The sequence below is a fragment of the Macrobrachium nipponense genome, chromosome 33, assembly GCF_015104395.2.
Source record: "Macrobrachium nipponense isolate FS-2020 chromosome 33, ASM1510439v2, whole genome shotgun sequence".
Lineage (NCBI taxonomy): Eukaryota > Metazoa > Arthropoda > Malacostraca > Decapoda > Palaemonidae > Macrobrachium > Macrobrachium nipponense.
Genome location: NC_087219.1, coordinates 59350561 through 59369352, shown reverse-complemented (window position 1 = coordinate 59369352; position 18792 = coordinate 59350561). Strand labels below are relative to the sequence as shown.

Below are 18792 nucleotides of genomic sequence, written 5' to 3'. Positions count from 1 at the left end.
GCTCTTACATATACGTATAGAATGAAGGTACTATACCTTAGTTTGAGCTTCTGGGCAAATGAAACCTCTCTAGGGTTGGGACTTCTGTTATTTTATTTTTTGACAGTATGGAAACACTCTCTTATAATCTGAGGCTTCCAAGGTTTCAACCTCAATATTATTAAAAATTCAGGGATTATTAACTAGTATACTACACATTTGGCTAAGTAACATTTTCTTCATAAAGTACATCTGAAATTTCAGTTCCTAAACCATTTTTATCAAGAGATAAAATGTTGCAAGGACTGACAGATGAGCGTGAAAATTCTTAAAATATAAGACTCGTCTGAATTTGACTTCATTTTTGCAATAAGTGTTTGATATTAGGGCAAATGTCCTCACTGACCTATCTAGCTATGGATGAAGAAGAGAAGGGTGTAGCAGTAAGCAAATTCAATTGATTAAGAGGTAGAAGGTACGAACAGTTACAAGAGATGGCTAATATGCATTTTACAAAGTTTGACTTATGGCAAATGCCAAGACCAACTACAGATTGCTGTTAGGTAAACTAAAGGAGGGAAAGGATAGGAGAGGTTTTCAAGACAAACTGACCACTGAACGAACAGTAAAGCTATCTTACATGAGAAAAGTAGAATATTTAATAGGGAGATGAATTTCAGTGGTTGACTATAAAAGTCTGACTCGCATTAATGACAAAGGAGTAAAAGAAGCTCATCTCAAAATACTATAGCATACTACACTTGAAATAGGGAAGGATATCAGAAATCTTCAGGTACAGACAGACATCCGTGGTGATTCTAACCAATGAAACCAGTACTAGATAGTTCAGTCATAAATACATATGTTATCAACATATTGTCCTAACTCCATGGCAATATTCTTGCAATGGCTGAAAACCCTAAATATAATACGCAATGAAGCTCTTCAGAAATAAAATGTTGTGTTCAACAATAGTGTTATGCCAATGTCAGGGACATTCCGTAATATATTCTGCGATAAGCACACGACCAAGGAAAACAGCCTTAAGCATTCTCTTACCATAATTACTGCAACAGCGATGGCAACGCCACCTATGATGACAGCCTGACTAGCAACAAATTCAGTTGCTTTCCTGTAGCATCCAGTCAGGTAAGCATTTGCATCATTGGGAGCCTTCTGACAATCCATAAGCTGAAAGTAAAGCAGGAGAAAACGCAGTGGAAATTTTGTAACTAAATATCTAAAGTTTATGGAAAGAGAGTGAAGCAGTAGGAATTCATAAACATTAATTAAAATGCAGTACGTATTATATTTAATTGAGTGTATAAACGTGTCATGTACTCGGGTAAGCTTTGTGTTCCGTAAGATTCAGATTCAGTACGTAAATATAACAATTCATTTTTAAATACTTCTGTAACACGCACCCCCAAAATTCACCACACCTTACATGCAAGCAGTGGCGGATCTAGAAATCTTTTGTAGGGGAGCACTTCGGATTTTTTTTATATGGAACGTACTCACATATGGTACATATATCAATATTTATATACGCAATTTACATCATATGCACATTTGTTTTTAACAGCTGTAGCTCACAAAGAAGTAGCAGGTGAAATTGTTTTGGCAAATACAAGCATTAAATACATGTATAAAGAAAAAAACAAATGACACAAGTTTTATTTTCAGTGTTTCTATCAATTTAACTTGTGTTCAGTGAACTACATATAAAATTTTAATTATGCATGGGGGGGGGGGGACGCGACCAGGTCCCCCCCACCCAACTAAATCCGCCACTGCATGCAAGGCAACATACACTATTGCACTGTATTCCCACAATTGTGTACTTCAATTTAGATTATTAAATGATGTGCGAACAGAAGAAATAAACTGAATAATGTCTTTTTATTGTCCTGAACGTTGTCATGTTTATACCAGTTCGCTAATAAATGTTGGAATCAAGAGTAGGGACGGAGAGAATGAAAAATATGAAAGGCTTAACCACTGTTTGCATCACAAGACAAACATTATAAACAAAATTAATTTATTGGTACAAACCCCTCATTTATATAAGACCCACATTTATGGTCATCAAATGCCACAGGCACTACAATGTTTTATTCGAACAGACATGAGTTTTACAACTCCAAAGTTCCTGATGCTTTCCTCCAATTATATATTTTGTAGAATGCCAAACTCCCATTGGAGTTCTACTTTCTCTTCCAGAAGGGTTACTACCGAGTGCACTGCACTACATAGATAGCACTAAAAGCTCACTGCAGCAATTTTTCAACCCTCAGCTGCATTGGTTTCTGCCAGTAACATTTCCTCTGCGTGCCCTCAGCTCTGTTCAGGTTCTGCGACCTTACAAGAAACAAGCTAACTCTGCCCTTGTATTTAACAGCAATATCCCAAGGAGGAGACTTTCAAACATCTACAAATGTGACGCTGTTCAGAATTCCTCCTCAACAACCACAGTAACTTATTACTTTCCACTTCAATGATTGCATCTAATTCAAAATAAAGGTTTGACACCACTATTCGTTTTAATGGTTATACCTAATTTCAAACAAGTTTTAGAACAAACCCTGCGCCTAATAATAAAATTTTAATGACGACGATACATCAAAAAAGTGAAAATATTTAGTTAATACAGCTTAAAATAAAGCTTTATAACTAATAACATGGGTCAACCTACTGCACAGAAACGCCAAGAATGGCTGTATACGTACCTCTCCAGCCTCTGTCTTCTTACAACATGACTTAGGAACTAAGTTTCCTCCAAGACTGAAGTTAATATTTGTGAGCCATTCTGTTAAGGGGCTTTCAATACCACAGCATTTCATCTGAAAAAAAAAAAAAATATGAGTAAATTTCACGTCTATATTATGTTGGATGCAACCATAAAATTCACTCTTGACAATGCATTGCAATTTACTGAATGAAAGTCTACCAATACTTGCACATGATTCAAGACAAAGTAAAATAAATACAACAATGCCATAGCAAGCTTAAATTAAATAAGCACAGTTAACGTTGGACATTCGGCAAGAAAGAGTGGGAAGATCGCGAAAAAAGATCTGACAGGTAGTAACTGCCCCGCTGTAGAGACGAGTTTGGGACTCGTCTGTGCGCGTGTGACGTCATCATCATCATCATTCTATACCCTATGCCCAAGCTGTTGCCATGCCAATGTGTCGCGTTCAAATGGCAATATCCCTCTCATATATTCAGAACTTATCAAAGAATCTAATGATGAATTATCTTAATTTGCATACTAGAGGCCTTATTTATATAAATGATATGTGTTGTTTTGGCTATTTTCGGGCGTTTTTTTTTTTTTTTCCCGTAAACCACCAAAATTTTCGTGGCAGTGACCGTTCATCCGCGTCGAAGTGATATCATTGTTGTGATAGTGGACTTCAAAATGGAATATTGTAGTGTACTTTGGGCGCGGTGGGTGATAAAGGGACTTACAAGCTCTTTTCGTTTCCGAAGGATCCCGAATTATCTTTTCGTTTCAGAGTGACCCCGAATTAAGGAAAATCTGGGCTCACGCATGGCGGGGTTCAGGAGATCAGATAAGTGAGTTGGCGTAGACCTCAAGGGATTCATGTGCGGACAGCATTTTAGCTCTGCTCAGTATGATAGAAATCTGAGATTTGAGCTTACAAATCAACCGATTACGAAAGTCACTGCCCTCACAAAAAAAAAAAAAAATGCTATGAATGTTTACCTTTAATGCATACCTGTCTTCTTATTATGAATGTACTTATAAAATCGATACTAAATATCAATCAAAAGTGCATAAATGGCTAGTGTAGCAAGATTTTATCACAGGATTGTAATGGGTATTTAAAATTGTCTTCTCAAAATATACAATCATACTTGAAATCGATTATATTTATTTAATATGTATTATTTATCATATTGCGATCTTATTTCATAAGCAAAGTAATACAATGCATTAAAGTAGCCTTTATCACTTATAACTTGACAACCGAATCTTTCATCATTGATAGCAGGTGGTAGAGTCAGTATTACTCGCACAAAACCCTTATCGGTGCAACATTTTTCGCCTTAGCAATTTCTTCAATATCTACATCCACATGAACGACAATATTTCATTTGTCCAAAATCACATTCAACACTTAAATCTAAGGAGGAATATTTAATACATCGCGTTTCAAATTGTCGCTCCGATGCGCTTGTATGACGTCACAGTTTTTGGCGCTTGTATGACGTCACAGTTTGTCGTAAGTTACATACAAATATACGGACCTGCGCATTGGACTACTGTCGTATTTTTTTTTCTTTTACCGTGGGGAAGATGTTGGAGTTACTGTTGAAAAGAAAAATCAACTTATTTTCTGTGAATCAGATAAAATTTAAGAAGGAGGAATAATAGCATTTGGTAGTGACATTAGTTTTTGTGGAATGGAGACAAGACAAAAATGAACAGTCCAATTTGTTCATGAAAACAAAAATAGAAAATGGACTCGTGTGATACTACAGTATTAAAATCATTTTTGGAACGAAGGAAATGCTTATGTTTACAGATTACTTAAAAAAAAAAAAAAAAAAAAAATTTGGAGAGGTTATCGAAAGCAACGACAGGAGCAAGAAACAATGGGTAGACTAATAGAAGACCTAAATGGGTTTACAGGATCAAGGAATTGGTTTGTGGGTGTGGCGAGAGGTTATAACCTCTTTGGAGAGAGAAACCAGAAAGTAACATTACTGAAATTCTGCTAAGAACTAAACTGTTGGCTTTGTTTGTTTGTTTGTATGGTGTTTTTACGTTGCATGGAACCAGTGGTTATTCAACAACGGGACCAATGGTTTTACGTGACTTCCGAACCACGTCGAGAGTGAACTTCTATCACCAGAAATACACATCTCTAGCCCTTAGTGGAATGCCAGAGAATCGAACTCGTGGCCATCGAGGTGGCAGGCCAAGACTATACCGATCACGCCACTGAGGCACTACAGAACTATACTGTTAAACATCATTATTATTATCATATAAGACTGGAGAACCTGAAACAAAATTATTTTATCGTGAGGAAAAGATAAGATCAAATAAGAGGATTGCATTGTTATTATACTAAGTAAGCTATAACTAAAAAAAAAAAAACGTACACAGCTACAAGCTTAGTAGATAGTCAGGAAAAGGTAGAGGATAAGCAATCTATACCTAAAAAAAAAAAAAACGTACACAACTACAAGCTTAGTAGATAGTCAGGATAAGGTAGAGGATAAAGAAAGTGTCAAAACTGAGAAATTAATTCAGTAAGAGTGTACAGTATGTATACAGTGTCAACAAACATAAAACCGAAAAGTTTATGCTAGAAGCTGTTTTAAAAAACGCATCAGTATGTAGCGTGGCACTGGGAATTGATATCTATAGAGAGGGACATTGTGGTACAATCAAAATGCGTAAGAACCCTCATGTTGAGTGAGATAAAAAGATGGGTAACGGATACAGGTATACAAGAAGAGGGAGGGAGGCTGTGAAGCAGGAAACTAAGGGAAGAGATGATTAGGAGGGACAGCATCATAGCCTCAAAATATCTGAAAAAAAAGAGAGATAAAAAAAAAGGTGTTCAGGCAACAAAGAGGCCGAGTTACTTGCAACGACGAGGAAGAGGCAAGGCATATAGTACAAATGAAAATGAAAGCGCCTCAGCGGCGTGGTTGGTTTGGTGTTTGCGTCCCACCTCGGTGGTCGCGGGTTCGATTCTCGGCCATTCCATTGAGGAGTGAGAGATGTGTATTTTTGGTGATAGAAGTTCACTCTCGACGTGGTTTGGAGGAAGTCACGTAAAGCCGTTGTTGGTCCCGTTGCTGAATAACCATACTGGTTCCATGCAACGTAAAAGCACCATACAAACAAACAAACAAATGAAAATGAAGACATCGAAAGATGGAAGGGAAGAAATGACAGAGCAATTCACTAAGTGTTCTTGTTCTGAAAATATACTAAACGAACGGAGTGAATATGAACTGGAGTCTAATGGCATGTCAGAGAGACCAACAATTACTGTGACTTCTTAAGTAGTTAGGATAGATTCAGGTAAGATAAAAAGTGGAAAAGCTTCAGACCCATAAAGAATATTGAGCACTGCACTACAATTACCGATATCAATTGGATTACCAATCATTGATGGGTTGACAAAGGGGAGGTGGATCAGGCTGAACTGAAAAAAAGCGCCACGACAATAATAAGCAGGCAATTAAAAAAACACAGAAGGTTGACAAAAGCCAAAAATAACAGAAAGGCTCATTAACCTATAAGACAAGATCTAAAGTGAAGACAGCATCATGTTTATCAGAATTGCAAATTACTGTTGGTGTCCATCGGGGATCAGCGCCAAGTTCTTCATTGCTCAGAAAACGAATGGAGGAAGCCACACTGAAGTGATGGAGGCAAATCTTCTGGGGAGAGCTATCAGCACATCACCTGATCTGATGCTAATTAGCAGAACAGAAATAATGGTAAAGTGAACGCGTGTTAAAAGGATTGAAGTGGCGGCGGATGGGGAGGAGAGGGTTGAAAATGAATATTAAGCAAAACAAGATTGATCGCATGAAACCGATAGAAAAATGAAAGCGTGGGAGAGCTATAGGGGTGTATGGTATGGTGCTTTTACGTTGCATGGAACCAGTGGTTATTCAGCAACGGGACCAACGGCTTGACGTGACTTCCGAACCACGTCGAGAGTGAACTTCTATCACCAGAAATACACATCTCTCACTCCTCAATGGAATGGCCGAGAATCGAACCCGCGACCACCGTGAACTCATTGCTACAGATCCAATATAGCAGACAGTGTCAGAAGAGATGTTCACAACAGCAACGCACGAATGGAATTCCGAAATGGAAGGACAGGGCTTAGGAAATTAAAACCATTACTGTTACCAAGGGGATACAATGGACTGTGTAAGAAGTCTCGAATGGCAGTAAGGAAAGATGTGGCAATAACCTTGATGATATAGAAAGAGACTGACTAACTGACAAGTAAGAATACAGTGAATTTCAGTGCAATTCGTCAACACAACCCACCATTTCCATAATGTTGCCGTTCTTGCGTCCAACCAAATTCCAGTCGCGCCAACATTAGTGAACACTAGAACTATATTTTCGGTGCCATGTGCCAGACTTACTTTACCCAACTAAAATATGGGTATGTATACACAAAATGATATAATTTTTAATAAGAGTAAAAACAAAATACTAAGATTAGTTGCTGTAGTGTCTTGCTGAGAGATGTAGAACGAGATACAAAGATAGAGATGTTATGAGCAAGCAAAGATAGAGTAACAGTTTGTCATAAAAGTTTCCTTGGATGCAGGAGAACAGTAGGAAAGCCAAGATAAACAGCAAGTGCTCACGGCAAAGGACAAGGAAAACAAAAAGTCAGTTACTCATAACCGCCCAAAACGGAAACGAAACCCGACGAGAGAGGAACCCAATTTAAGTTGAATCACATAAATGGAGGAGAAGACTGACGATGAGAATTTATCGCATGTACACCACCATGAAATGTGAAGACTGTTGATGAGAGCATTGATTACACGTAGAACCTCATAAATGGAAGAGCTTAGTGCTGATAACATTGATTTCCAACTTAACCCCAAAAAGCAGATAAAAATTAAGAGGAGATTTTCGGGTATAACCTCGGAAAGACGGTGATGAGGAGGAGGAGGAGGAGGCAGAGGAAAAGTACAGTTTTCTAATCGCAGATCAATGCCAGAGAGAGAGAGAGAGACCATACCGAGATGGTAACAACGTATAGTACTGCATCAGATGGGTTTGAACTTACCGCGATCTGGGTCTCGTCCCAAGCCTTGGTGATGGGTGATCCAGGGTTAGAAGAATAGTCCTTCATGGCGCTGGTCATAGAGTGCTTGATAGTGGTTTCAGCCTTATCTCTGAACACGTAGCCCAAAATTCCTCCGATTAAAAGAACGACAAAGAGGAGCAACACGACGATGAAGTACTGCAAGCAAAGGGAAGGTTCCATTATTTCCTGTGATATTTCCAACCTTGAAATCAATTTCTTTGGCGCGTCTTTAAACCAGCTAAATTCTTATAAGGCACGACAATTATTAGTTAAAGGCAATTCTTTTACAATAAAAATATAATAATTCATATAGAAATTAATACATTTACGCTCGAAATATGTTTACAATCGACTTCAACTTTCTACCAGACAGTCTTCAGCCCATCTTGACAAGTAATAATAAACACATCATTGTTAACAACATAATTTGCTATGTCATACGAATCTCAGATCTGAAGGTAATTGTAAATTTTATCAAAAAAACGAAAAAAATGAGTCTTGCAAACTTACCCATCGGTGTCCATATTTCAAGACTATAAGAATGGTGAATCTGCAACAAGCTCATTAAATAACACTTTATACCTACCAAAATTTGTCTTTCGAAGTCCCAGGGGTTCATGAGAAAGCCCACGACACAGGCTATTTACGTAGAGTGAAAAGAATCAGTATATAGGGTAAGTGAAGTGGAGTTCGATTCGCCTCTTGTCAGAATGGCCGTTAAAAACTAATTTAAAAAATGAAGACATGAGAGAACTTGAAAGACTAAAGTTGAAAGGAAACTGCCGAGAGAGAGAGAGAGAGAGAGAGAGAGAGAGAGAGAGGAGAGAGAGAGAGAGAGAGAGAGGGGGGGGCGGGGGGAGATTCCCTCTGACAGACGTCGAAACACTGAATCTGGGAAGAAAACTGGTGGAATCGTAAAGACTGCCATGAAATACAGCTGAAGAAACCTCTCTACGAGGAACGTTAACACCAAAGTCAACTGATTGCACCAGTTCTTCATACCTCTCTTCTTGGATATCACATACTGGTGTCCCTCGGAGTGTTCGCCAAATCATTTACCCTGATACTTCTGGTAAAAAAAAAAAAAAAAAAAAAAAAAAAAAAATAAATTCCAAAACCACAAAATTATTTTTTTCCCGAGAATGACTTAAGATGACTTACCGTGAGCAGCATGCATTTGATTTCCTTGAGGGCCCCAAAACATCCGAGGAAAGAGACGAAGAAGATCAGACAGCCAGTAGCGATGAGGATGTACGCAGCGTTCATGTACATCTCATTGCCGAGCAACTCCTCCAAATATGGGCGATCAACGACTGTCCAAATACCAAGTACTAGGATGACTATGCTCGCAACCTGCAGGATAGATATGCATATCATTTCTCTCTCGTGATGAGGACTATACTCTGTTAGCAACTTCAACATGGCCTATACACGTGCTTACCATTCATACAACCAAATCTCTCCATCTGGTCTAGGATTTTCCGCAGTGTAATGAAATATTCGGCAAGGTGGTCCGAAAGTCTTGTTACCCAAAAGTACCAACGATAGAGGTACAAGTATTGCAATAATACAAAATACATATCCCGGATTCGGTTTATTCACTGTAAGAACAATAGAACGAAATAAGAACACTGAAACAATAGAAGGACATGTAATATAGCAATAGAGAAAAAGATGTACTGGATTCAGTTTATTTGCTTTCAGCCATCTGAAATAAAAAAAATTAAGCAATATCAGGACAAAAAATCGTGAAAATTAAAACAATATGTAGGGGTAACACGAATAAACTGAATAAAGGATATGTATTTTGTATTATTACAATACTTGTACCTCTATTGTTGGTACTTTTTGGTAGGGGTAACAAGACTTGCGGATCACCCTGTAGTTCTCTTGATCCATTCAGATTTCTGCTTTCGCAGCAGGAGTTCTGCAAAATGGTATTTAAAAACTGCCCTACAAGCCATTTGCACAACAGATAAATGCTGAATTTACACAGTACTCGGCTCAAACTGGCTTTAAGAAAATGAAGATGATAATGTCTCCCAAACCTAATATTAACTAGTGTTCTACGTGATTTATTACAGATCTCTAAAACTCAGCAACTTTAAAATTTAAAAAAATATTGTTGTGAAATAATGAATCTTATCGATAACATATTGAAACAATGAATGCAAGACATCATAAAAAACGGCACAATCAGCAAGTAATTTTATTCATCTTCAAACAAAAGATACTCGGTTGATTCAGGGGTGGGCTATTTGATGAGAAAACCCACCTCCCAATCCAAAAATGCAGTCTGTATATATATATATATATGATATATATATAATAATAATATATATATAATATATTATATTAATATATATTACTGTTTCCAATTTTCAAACCATGCGGATAAAACTGAAAATAAACCCCCGTGAGAAGCTTTGTTGGAAATCTATAACATTTTCACGGTATCCAATGATTAAATTGTCAATTTTTAACCTTAATTTTTTCCATTCTTTCAGTTTTAGTACATAATTAGATATGATCACATGAATAAAACTCGATTTCATACTTGGACGTCCTCTACAAGTACAAAGCCAATGATACGAATTTTAGATTTATCCTTCAACATTCCATTTAAGCGCTTCGGCGGCGTGGTTGGTATGATATTAGCGTCCCAACTCGGTGGTCGCGGGTTCGATTCTCGGCCATTCCGTTGAGGAGTGAGAGATGTGTATTTCTGGAGATAGAAGTTCACTCTCGACGTGGTTCGGAAGTCACGTGAAGCCGTTGGTCCCGTTGCTGAATGACCACTGGTTCCATGCAACGTAAAAGCACCATACAAACAATCAACATTCCATTTCATAAAAAGCTTATGCTGCCAATGCACTTTCCAACACCCTCAGCAAGCAGCAATCTGACACTCTCTCCTCCATCCTGATGGAACTATGACGTCCTCTCCTTTGCCTCCAGTTTTTAGCTCACTCACTTCTTCTCTGTAACTCCTGCGTTGAGCTCCTTACGCTAATTTTCATGAAGCTGCTAAGCTCTCTCTCCCGTATACTCTCCACTCGCAAAGACCTCTGGGGTTCTGGCTTCTGTAACAACTGGCAAAGCATCTGACTCAAACTACATAACTGCTCAATTTCTCAAGGAGTCGTCGGACAAACTGGCTCTTCTGCTCTGCCACCGTTTTTCCTTATTTTGCCAATATTAGTCACAAGAAGAGTGGGAAAACTGCATTCATTATACATTGCAACATTCACCATGCAACGTTGTTCGGGTAACAGGGGAGAGGACTTGTGGAATACAAACAAACTCAGGTAAAATAACAAAAGTCCTTTAGACCTTGATATCACGTGGTTTAAGTCTCGATTATTTGTTGGTAGTATAAAGAACTTTTACCTACTGGGTAATTTTACAAAATTATTATCCAATTATTTTAGAAGTTAATCATATAAGAAGACTATTATTATCCTCACGAAATGTTTCGTTACTATCATTTAATTGACAGCGGATTGGTCGAAGACGTTTTTCCATTTTCAGGCTATGTCTGTTGTTGCACTGATTATATGTTCAAGTGCAGTTTTGTGGTAAAACTATACAATATTTTTGAAAATTTTAAGAAAGTGCAACAGATCTCTAAAACCTGATACAGGACCCAGTATAGACATAGAAACTGCATCCATAGGAGACTAACAAAGGCACATTTGGTGCGTACTAATAAAATGGAAATTTTCAAAGAGTAATATAACATAATGGTTTTTGTGATTTCTGTTACTAATTTGTTTATCCTAATATTTCTATTATTATTCATTTTGTGCTTGCGGAAATTCATGACTAAATGAAAAAGAAAGGTTAATGCAGTAATCCGAAGGTGATGCGCCAAGAAAGACTACCCTACGCAGACACCAAAACAATCAATACAACGCAACATAATTAATAAATATTAAAAATTATAATAATTAAACTACACTGAAGCATAAAAGACATTCTTATTTAAAAATCTGGGCTATGAATGACGTCATCCGTCCACGTGGCTGAACAAACACAAACGAAGACATTCACCCTCCCACCAAACAAGGGGGATCTTTCTCCCCCTTCCATTCAACAACGCGCCCCCAAACCTCCTCCAAAATACCTTGAGAGTGTAATTGGGCTTCTTCTCTGTTCATGACAAGAAATTCGTGAATGAAGTAAGATGAAGGATTTAACTGCCAAATATATAAATATGTATATAACATAAAATACATACATATACATATATATATATATATATATATATATATATATATATATATATATAAATATATATATATATTCTAATTTTTTATTTTCATTTTACCTTATTTCTATAGAGCTCTCTTCAAAATATGTCATTTAATATATCAAATGAGAGAAAGTATCTATTAAATACATACAAATAAATAATATATATATATATATATTTATACATATGTGCATATAATTATATATATACATATATATGTATGTATATATATACATGTATATATAATATATACATATATATATATATATATATATATATATAGATACCTTCTCTTATTTGATGTTAAATGGCACTTTTTTTTCAAGAAAGCTCTATAGAAATACGGTAAAATGGAAATGAAAAATAATTATTTATGTCTATATATATATATATATATAATATATATATATATATATATATATATATATATATATATATATATATATATATATATATATATAGACAGATAGATAGATATGAAGATACTTCCACTTATTTGATATATTAGCATGACACTATTTTCATGATAGCTCAAAACAATAAAAAAACTCAAGTATTTTTTTTTCATCTGTGTGCGATTGTGCACGTACCTCGCCAAAGCATACATATGTTCTCCATACATCCTTGGCAAAAAAAAAAAAGCACAACTGGAGAGAGAAACGTGAAGAAACTCACCCATATAATGAAGTTGATTCCAAACATCATAATGCGAACGCATTTGCCGCAGCCGTTCATTTCGACGCCGCGACCCATCTTGCTGCCCAGTCCTCCACAACCTTCTCAGCCTATTTGAGCGAAAGAGAAGAAAAAAAAAGGCAATTAAATCATTATCCACGTGCTGTTTAACAGGCGAGGTTAATTATGCCTGAAGTATAAAGATCGGAATGCTTTATGGGCACAAAGTTACTTCAAACAAGTTGAAATACTAGCAAATTGTTATTCAATGAAAAACACAATTCAAAATGGCACATATAGAAGAAGCCTTAAATATTTAAATGCTCTTCTACTCAACCTCAAACACAAATATATATATATATATATATATATATATATATATATATATATATATATATACACACACACACATATATTATTATTATATAATATAATATATATATATATAGATAGATAGATAGATAGATGATATATATATCATATATATAGATATAGATATATATATATATATATATATATATATATATATATATATATATATATATATATATATATATATATACAAATATATATATATATATATAAAATTTCTTGTTGTAAAAGTATTGTATCTTTTTAAGCGTGTTATCAAAAATGACCTATTTTTAGCAATTGTTCAGTTGATATAACAATGACCTCCGACAAGAAAAAACTGCCTTTTTATCCTGTGTATATCCTTAAATATTTTTTTTTATACTATTCAATGCCAGTATCACTAACTTAGACCTTGTCACAAAAATGACACGGGATTTGTTATACAAATCCTTAATAATGGTCAGGAGATTGTGTATGACTAATCTTTACATATAATGCATTAAGATTACAACCATTTAAACGGATGGGATAAAGTTATAACAATATAGGTTTTTTTTTCTTTACTGTATGTTCCTCTATTGCCATTATCACAAAAAGTCTATTTGTCGTTCTCAATGCATCGGTCGATGAACTGTAGGGTTTGTTTTATTTTCTTTACCCAAACTCCTTATAACATGTACCTTATATTATATCGATGGCTAGATACACGAAATTATCTTGTGAACACTGATGTGAACATTGGTTTCTTAACTTTATTGTAGCCTGTATCAAAATGAGTAAGAAATATCGATGGGTTTCCTGTAAACGCTGTGTTTAAACCTATTACTTCTTTGAATACTACAGTCCAAAAAAGGTTTAAATAATTTTTAATTTTTAGAGTATTTATTATCTATGGCACCATATCATTTAATCTGTAAAACAGGGAGTTTACATATTCATAACCCAGCCGAATATAAATGAAGTCAAGATACCTATCGAATATAAATGAATTCAAGATACCTATGCTATTTTACATTTTCAACTACAGTGTTCCTTAACCGCGCACTCTCAAAATATTCAATGTATAAATCAATATATGTGACAGGGGATTTCCCATGGCCCTCCCAAAATCTTGAGGATCATATTTCCCGCTGAATGAAAATTTACGTTCTTTTACAGAAAATTGAATGAGCTCTATGATGACATTCTTTTTGGAAGGGAATCTCCCGATGTCGGCTATCTGGTAATCACAAGTGTTAATGAGCTGCTTATTTTATTCTCCCTATGTATTTTCATCACGCAAAAGGTTCATACTTTACTAATGCACCATATATTTTCCCCGTTGTGTCAGGCTTTTGCTCTCTGATCACCTTTAAATCTAGTTACGACTACCTTGAATCTTTTGGGGAAATTTGTTAATTTCCAGCTCTCTCATATTGGCGCGGACATTTCCCACAATCATATTCAACACTTCACTAAAAACAAACTGTAGTTTTCCCAGTTATACGTATCTTTTTTTTTTTTCACATCCACACTAACCACTGCACTTGAAGGCAAAGAGAAATTCAATCCGCATCCTACGGTACAAAGTCGTAATCGGATCCAGACGTTTGCTACGGAAGATGACGACACAATCACGACTAGAGCCTCAGCGGCGTGGTTGGTATGGTATTAGCGTACCACCTAGGTGGTCGCGGGTTCGATTCTCGGCCATTCCATTGAGGAGTGAGAGATGTGTATTTCCGGTGATAGAAGTTCACTCCCGACGTGGTTCGGAAGTCACGTAAAGCCGTTGGTCCCGTTGCTGAATAACCACTGATTCCATGCAACGTAAAAGCACCATACAAACAAACAAACACAATCACGACTGGCATTTGTGGCCCAGAGACTTCTTTTCTTTGTGTTAGTAATATCATTGTATCACCAAGCTTTCTGTTCAAAATTTTATATAATTTTAGTATAGATGTTGTCATGTAGTATGTCTCTCTATTCCGATGACACTCTCAAGTTTTCCTATAACTGGTTTTGGAATAACTTGTTCCATCCGCCATTCACGTTGAAATGGTCGGTGTTTACCTGGCTGTACTTTTTACATATTCCTTTTGAAATACATGTATCAAATTCATACATTCCTGGGCAGAGGCAAAAGAACGCCTACGATCACATTTTCTTCGTGAATGCCCCGAGGGAGAAGCTTCTATTTACAGCAGACTCGTTCCTTCTTTCACTGTAAAGGATTAAGTACTTAGACAATAAGATGAGAGAGAGAGAGAGAGAGAGAGAGAGAGAGAGAGAGAGAGAGAGTCTACATTCGCTCCTTTCGCTAGCATTTAATACCTTCGCCTTAAAAGGCGTTTCTGCCGTTGACCATTACATGACGATGGAGCAGAAATATAGAGCATTACGGGCACAGGCAAGTGTGTATGATACGTTCACTTTCACATTACTAGTCAATATAGAGCATTTCCGGCACTCCCCTGCACTGATAAGTATCTCATTAGCGCTGGTTTTCTAGGACATCATAACACAGCGCATGAGACCACTGTATACAATTACGTGGGTTGCTAAGATCGACCTCGACTTGTGCTGGGAGTTAATCATTCCTTTTGTCGGGGATAGTTTACTCTTACTGCCGTGGGCTTTGAAGTACTACTTGACCTGACTGTCTTGGCCCTGAAGGTGATTATGAACCGGACTGCAGCAGCTCTGGAGTAAATATTTATTTGGAAATCATCAACTGTCGTCGGCCAAGTTTAAGGATTTCGCATTTACCGCCATTCTAGTAATGAGTTTTTTTATTACAAGCCTGATAAAATACTGATCAATGATCTGTTCCATGGTGTCAGTAGTGGAACACTTCGCACTGGGACAAGTGGCCAGAATTAGAAAAATCAACGTTTCAATTCAAATGATTTTTGAGTGTTTTTGAAAATAGAACTTTTCTGTTTAATTATTCTGAAGAGCAGGGCAAATGTTTTGTTACAATGACCGTACCTATGCAATCTACAAAAGGTTAATGAAAAATTGACTGCCTGTAGCACAGCACCACAACATGAAATCTCTTCCAAGTGGATTTTTCAATTCCACAAATGATACGCTATCTTCAAAACCCACGATTCCCTAATTACTTCATATTTTTGTTTCTGATCTATCCATAGAGACTTGAATATAGATGAATAATAATGTCTATAACGAACACAAATAGTCACAAGTTAATGCAGGGAGCAATTAAAAACAAAACCATTAGAAGTTTTAATGACAATAATGCGAGAAGATTTTTGGTGGAAAATTTCAGTGGCCCGTCTATTAAGGTTGATAGTGGAGTGTTTTCAGATTATCTAAACGAACTGCACCAAAAATGCCTGAGTTGTTAACAGAACTAAGAAAGACTTTGAGAAAAAAAGAAAGAAAGAAAAAAAAAACTAGTGATTTGATATCCATAAAAGATGACCACAAGGAGTCAAGAGCTTCAATATCAAGAGGTCCAACTACAGTCGTTTCTTTCTAAACAGCTTCTGATAAAACTAAAAGGAAGGAGACAGCAGTTAATGACAATATCACCAGATAGACTCTATTCTGCAACTTGCAGTATACTAAAATGAGAGGGACACAGAGACACATCACAGAGGTGGAAAATTTACCATCGTCGAAAAATTATTTTCGAGATGAAGCACTAATCCTAATGATAAATTGCTCTCTTGAAAAAGATACATATCGGAGATAAGAGATGAGGCAATAAAGAGAAAGTGTGGATAGTATCCACCCTATTACCAAGTTGGAGAGGCTAAAAAGTTACGTTGGACTTGCCCAGAAAATGTCAAAATTGCAGACTTCTCTGTTCAGCTGAACTTATAAGATGCTTTAGTTCACAGAACTGACGGAATTTTGAGATCTGTATACAACGATCCAAGCAGTAGCCTTCACTTACAAAGGATATTTTGATATCAAACATACGATCTGATGGTTCAACAGGTCAACAAATTTTCAAACAAAAGACTTCAACAAATAAAAGATGTCAAGTGAAACTGGCATTTTTATGGCGTAAATTGTTCCTTTGAAATTGAAGATAACTTGCCCTGAAAGAAATTCCCAGATCATAATTTGGGAAAACCCAGCTCCATCTTCCTCTTTTATCGTAGACCTTTAAGACTTTCTTTTGTAAATTTAACTATCGATATTTTGAGGGCAGAGAATGAGTTTACTGATTTCGCTAAAAATGCCGAAAACTTCCAGTAGTTGATGAACAAAGTAATGTATCCCTTCAACTGTTTGTTGCTAAGGTTGATGGGAAAGTTTCAACCTCCTTATGCCATTATGCACTTAACATCACTATTTCAGCCCTGCAGCATTTGTGAGGTAAGTCCCAAACGAGTGAATGACATCAATCAAGTTATGAAACAAGTATGGCCTTTCAACCTTACATGCATGGACCAGATGTATGAAATGCCTCCTACATATAGCTAATCGATTCCCGCCAAGAACTGGCAAGTAGGATCCCAAGAAGAAAAACTCTTGTGCGAAACCAGAGGGCAACAATTCAAACACAACTGAAAAATGGAGTTGGTCTTGATATTTCTGAGCAAGGAGGCTCTGGGACCTCAAATGATGGCAATACTGCAATGCGTTTTTTATTTCAGCATGCAGAGGTGCCCTCTAGAATTACAGGTATAGATGTAACTCTACTTGAACAATTATTGCTGTCCTATCTTCTGGTAACTGATCCAAACAAATTTAAAAAATATTCACAAGAAACGGCAGAGCAATACATAAAGCACCATAGCTGGTATAATTTGCCTCACTCAGCTGATGTTATTCAACAATTCGACATATCTATTGGATCACTTTCACAGGAGGCCCAAGAAGCTCGAAATAAAGAATTTAGAGGATATTGTGAGGGGCTCAACTATAAATCATCAAGAGCAGAGACCAATGGAGATGACAAGAGGAAGATAAGAACTCTTCCTGATGATGCTTACTACTTTTAGAACTTGATTATATAGACCGAAGGTTCTTAACAGGGGGTATCCATGCCCCTTGGGGGTATGGGAACTTGATCTCTGGATATTTGATATATCTGATTTTAATGTGTCAATGCATTCTTGGGTACATTTTATAAATGAATAACTATATAAAACTATAAATGCGCTTCATTTTCATGTATGTTCTGTTCCTATAGTAGATTCACATCAGCCGCGCATTTGATGTCTAGGCCAGTCCCTTACGACGCTCCTGATTGGCTGTTGATAAGCCAATCGCATGGCTGGAAACTCTGTCTCTCGAGAGAGTTCACATGGGCAGGATGTATGTTCCACCTCTCCTGAGGGATAAATCTTTCAAAAGTATCCACCAGGGGAGGTGGAATATGCACCCTGCCTATGTGAACTCTCGTGAGAGACTGAGAGTTTCCAGCCCTGCGATTTGCTTATCAACAGCCAATGAGGAGCGTCGTAAGGGACGGGCCTAGACATCAAATGCACGGCTGATGTGAATCTACTATAGCCATTCATACCTAAGTATATTAAGTTACATAGTCAGTAAATAGGACTTACGTGGACTTATGCAAATAGGGTAAGGAACCATACTGGGCAATTTTTGGGGGACTGGAGTCACCAAAAGAACAAGAACTCCTGATGTAGACAGTGGTTCAAGTGATAAATGATCAGGGCTAATTAGTCATTATTCTTAACATTCACTGTGTAAATACAA

At 36.6% G+C, this 18792-nt stretch overlaps 1 protein-coding gene across 1 annotated transcript in view; it reads right to left on the bottom strand.

Moving 5' to 3' along the window:
• Positions 1-18792, bottom strand: part of LOC135203219 (tetraspanin-9-like) — a 97056-nt gene that overhangs the window by 8468 nt on the left and 69796 nt on the right. Inside the window, exons 2-6 of the mRNA XM_064232977.1 lie at positions 12754-12863; positions 8985-9176; positions 7803-7979; positions 2709-2822; positions 1039-1170 (exon numbers count right to left, since the gene is read on the bottom strand). Of these exons, the coding sequence (XP_064089047.1) occupies positions 1039-1170; positions 2709-2822; positions 7803-7979; positions 8985-9176; positions 12754-12831 (693 nt within the window). The 5' untranslated portion in view covers positions 12832-12863. The remainder of the gene's footprint in view (positions 1-1038; positions 1171-2708; positions 2823-7802; positions 7980-8984; positions 9177-12753; positions 12864-18792) is intronic.